The sequence below is a fragment of the Ictalurus punctatus genome, chromosome 29 (genome assembly GCF_001660625.3).
Source record: "Ictalurus punctatus breed USDA103 chromosome 29, Coco_2.0, whole genome shotgun sequence".
NCBI lineage: Eukaryota > Metazoa > Chordata > Actinopteri > Siluriformes > Ictaluridae > Ictalurus > Ictalurus punctatus.
Genome location: NC_030444.2, coordinates 13,525,187 through 13,526,559, shown reverse-complemented (window position 1 = coordinate 13,526,559; position 1,373 = coordinate 13,525,187). Strand labels below are relative to the sequence as shown.

At 52.1% G+C, this 1,373-nt stretch overlaps 1 protein-coding gene across 3 annotated transcripts in view; it reads left to right on the top strand.

Annotated features, from left to right (window-relative positions):
• Window positions 1-427: 427 nt before the first annotated feature.
• slit2 (slit homolog 2 (Drosophila)) overlaps window positions 428-1,373 on the top strand; it is a 73,934-nt gene continuing 72,988 nt past the window's right edge. For 2 of the 3 annotated variants that reach the window (XM_053677683.1, XM_053677681.1), the window contains exon 1: window positions 428-1,373. This exon is cut by the window's right edge and continues 54 nt beyond it. In XM_053677683.1, coding sequence (XP_053533658.1) covers window positions 1,252-1,373 — 122 coding nt within the window. In that variant the 5' untranslated portion in view covers window positions 428-1,251. The other variant, XM_053677682.1, reaches the window with a different exon arrangement.

Here is a 1,373-nt window from a genome sequence, read left to right as displayed (position 1 = left end):
CTCTCTACTTTTTCTCATCACCTTTTCTGTCTGTCTCTCTCCCTACTTTTTCTTATCACTTTTTCTCTGTCTGCTGGTCATTCTTTTTCTCATGTCCCTGTCTGTCTCCATGTAAAAGTCTGTCTCGTTTTGTCTTCTATCTGTCTGTCTCTTTTTCTTTCTCTCGGTATATACCCACATCTTTATCTGTGCTTTTTCTGTCTATCTGTCTATTTTTTCTCTGCCTGTCTGTCTCCCTCTATATGTCTGTCTTTGTTATCAGAGCTCTCTATTTTTCATCTTTCTCTTTTTTCTCTTTGTCCCTCTGTCTCCATGTAAAAGTCTCTCTCTCGCTCTCTCTCTCTCTCTCTCTCTGTGCAGTGTGCAGAGGGGGCGGGGCAAGGGGCGGGACCACGTCGCTCTTCGTGCACGTGCAGCAGGTTTTCGGTTTAGAAGCGAAAAGTCCCCGCGCGCGGCCGCTCGCGACTTCAACACACAAACTGAACGGCAACTTTTTTTTGTATCTTTTCTGTCCGCGCGCACCGGAGCAGAGGGAAATTATACTAACCGGAAATTATTCACACTGCAGCCTGCAAACAACATCAGACGCGGAGAATCCTGCTGGACTAAAAACACACACACACACACACACACACACCCCCCCGAATCTGTGCGTAGTCAATATTTTGCTGCTGAACTCGGCTCGGTTCCGTTTGGTCTCACGCGCTGCATCATACACTCACATACATAAGCGCGCAGTCAGGTGCTAGTGAGGGACACACACACACACACACACACACACACACACACACACGCGCGCGCACGCACATTCAAGCGCGAGGATGACAGATGCACGCGGGCGGCAGGACTCTTCACCGTGAGCTCGCGACTGAAAAGCGGAATCCTCGCTCTCCGTTGCTGCGCGCGTGTGCGTGCATGTGAGTTGTATTATTGCGAGTAGTGAGTTGGACGGCGCGAGCGTGCCGTATCGGTGCGTGCGGTCCGATTTGCAGGATTATCCAACTTTTCCCCCTATTTTTTTTAAAATACGTATTTGGACCGACAGACCGACCCACCGAGCGACCATCTCTCTCTCTCTCTCTCTCTCTCTCTCTCTCACTGTGTGCGCGCGCTGCAGCGGGACCGTGAGATCATCCGCCCGCTCTGAGGAACTTCATCTCCGCCAGGACATAAGAGAAGAAGAAGAAGAAAACGAAGAGAGAGCAAACCGAGAGGAGAGGGAGGGAAAAGAAGGGAATAAAGAGAGGAAAGATGTGTGTGGGGAGCGCGGCGGTGTGTTTGGCGGCGGTGCTCGCGCTTCTCTGGGTCGGCGGGTCGCACGCGCAGCTCTGCCCGGCTCAATGCTCGTGCGTCGGGACCACCGTGGACTGTCA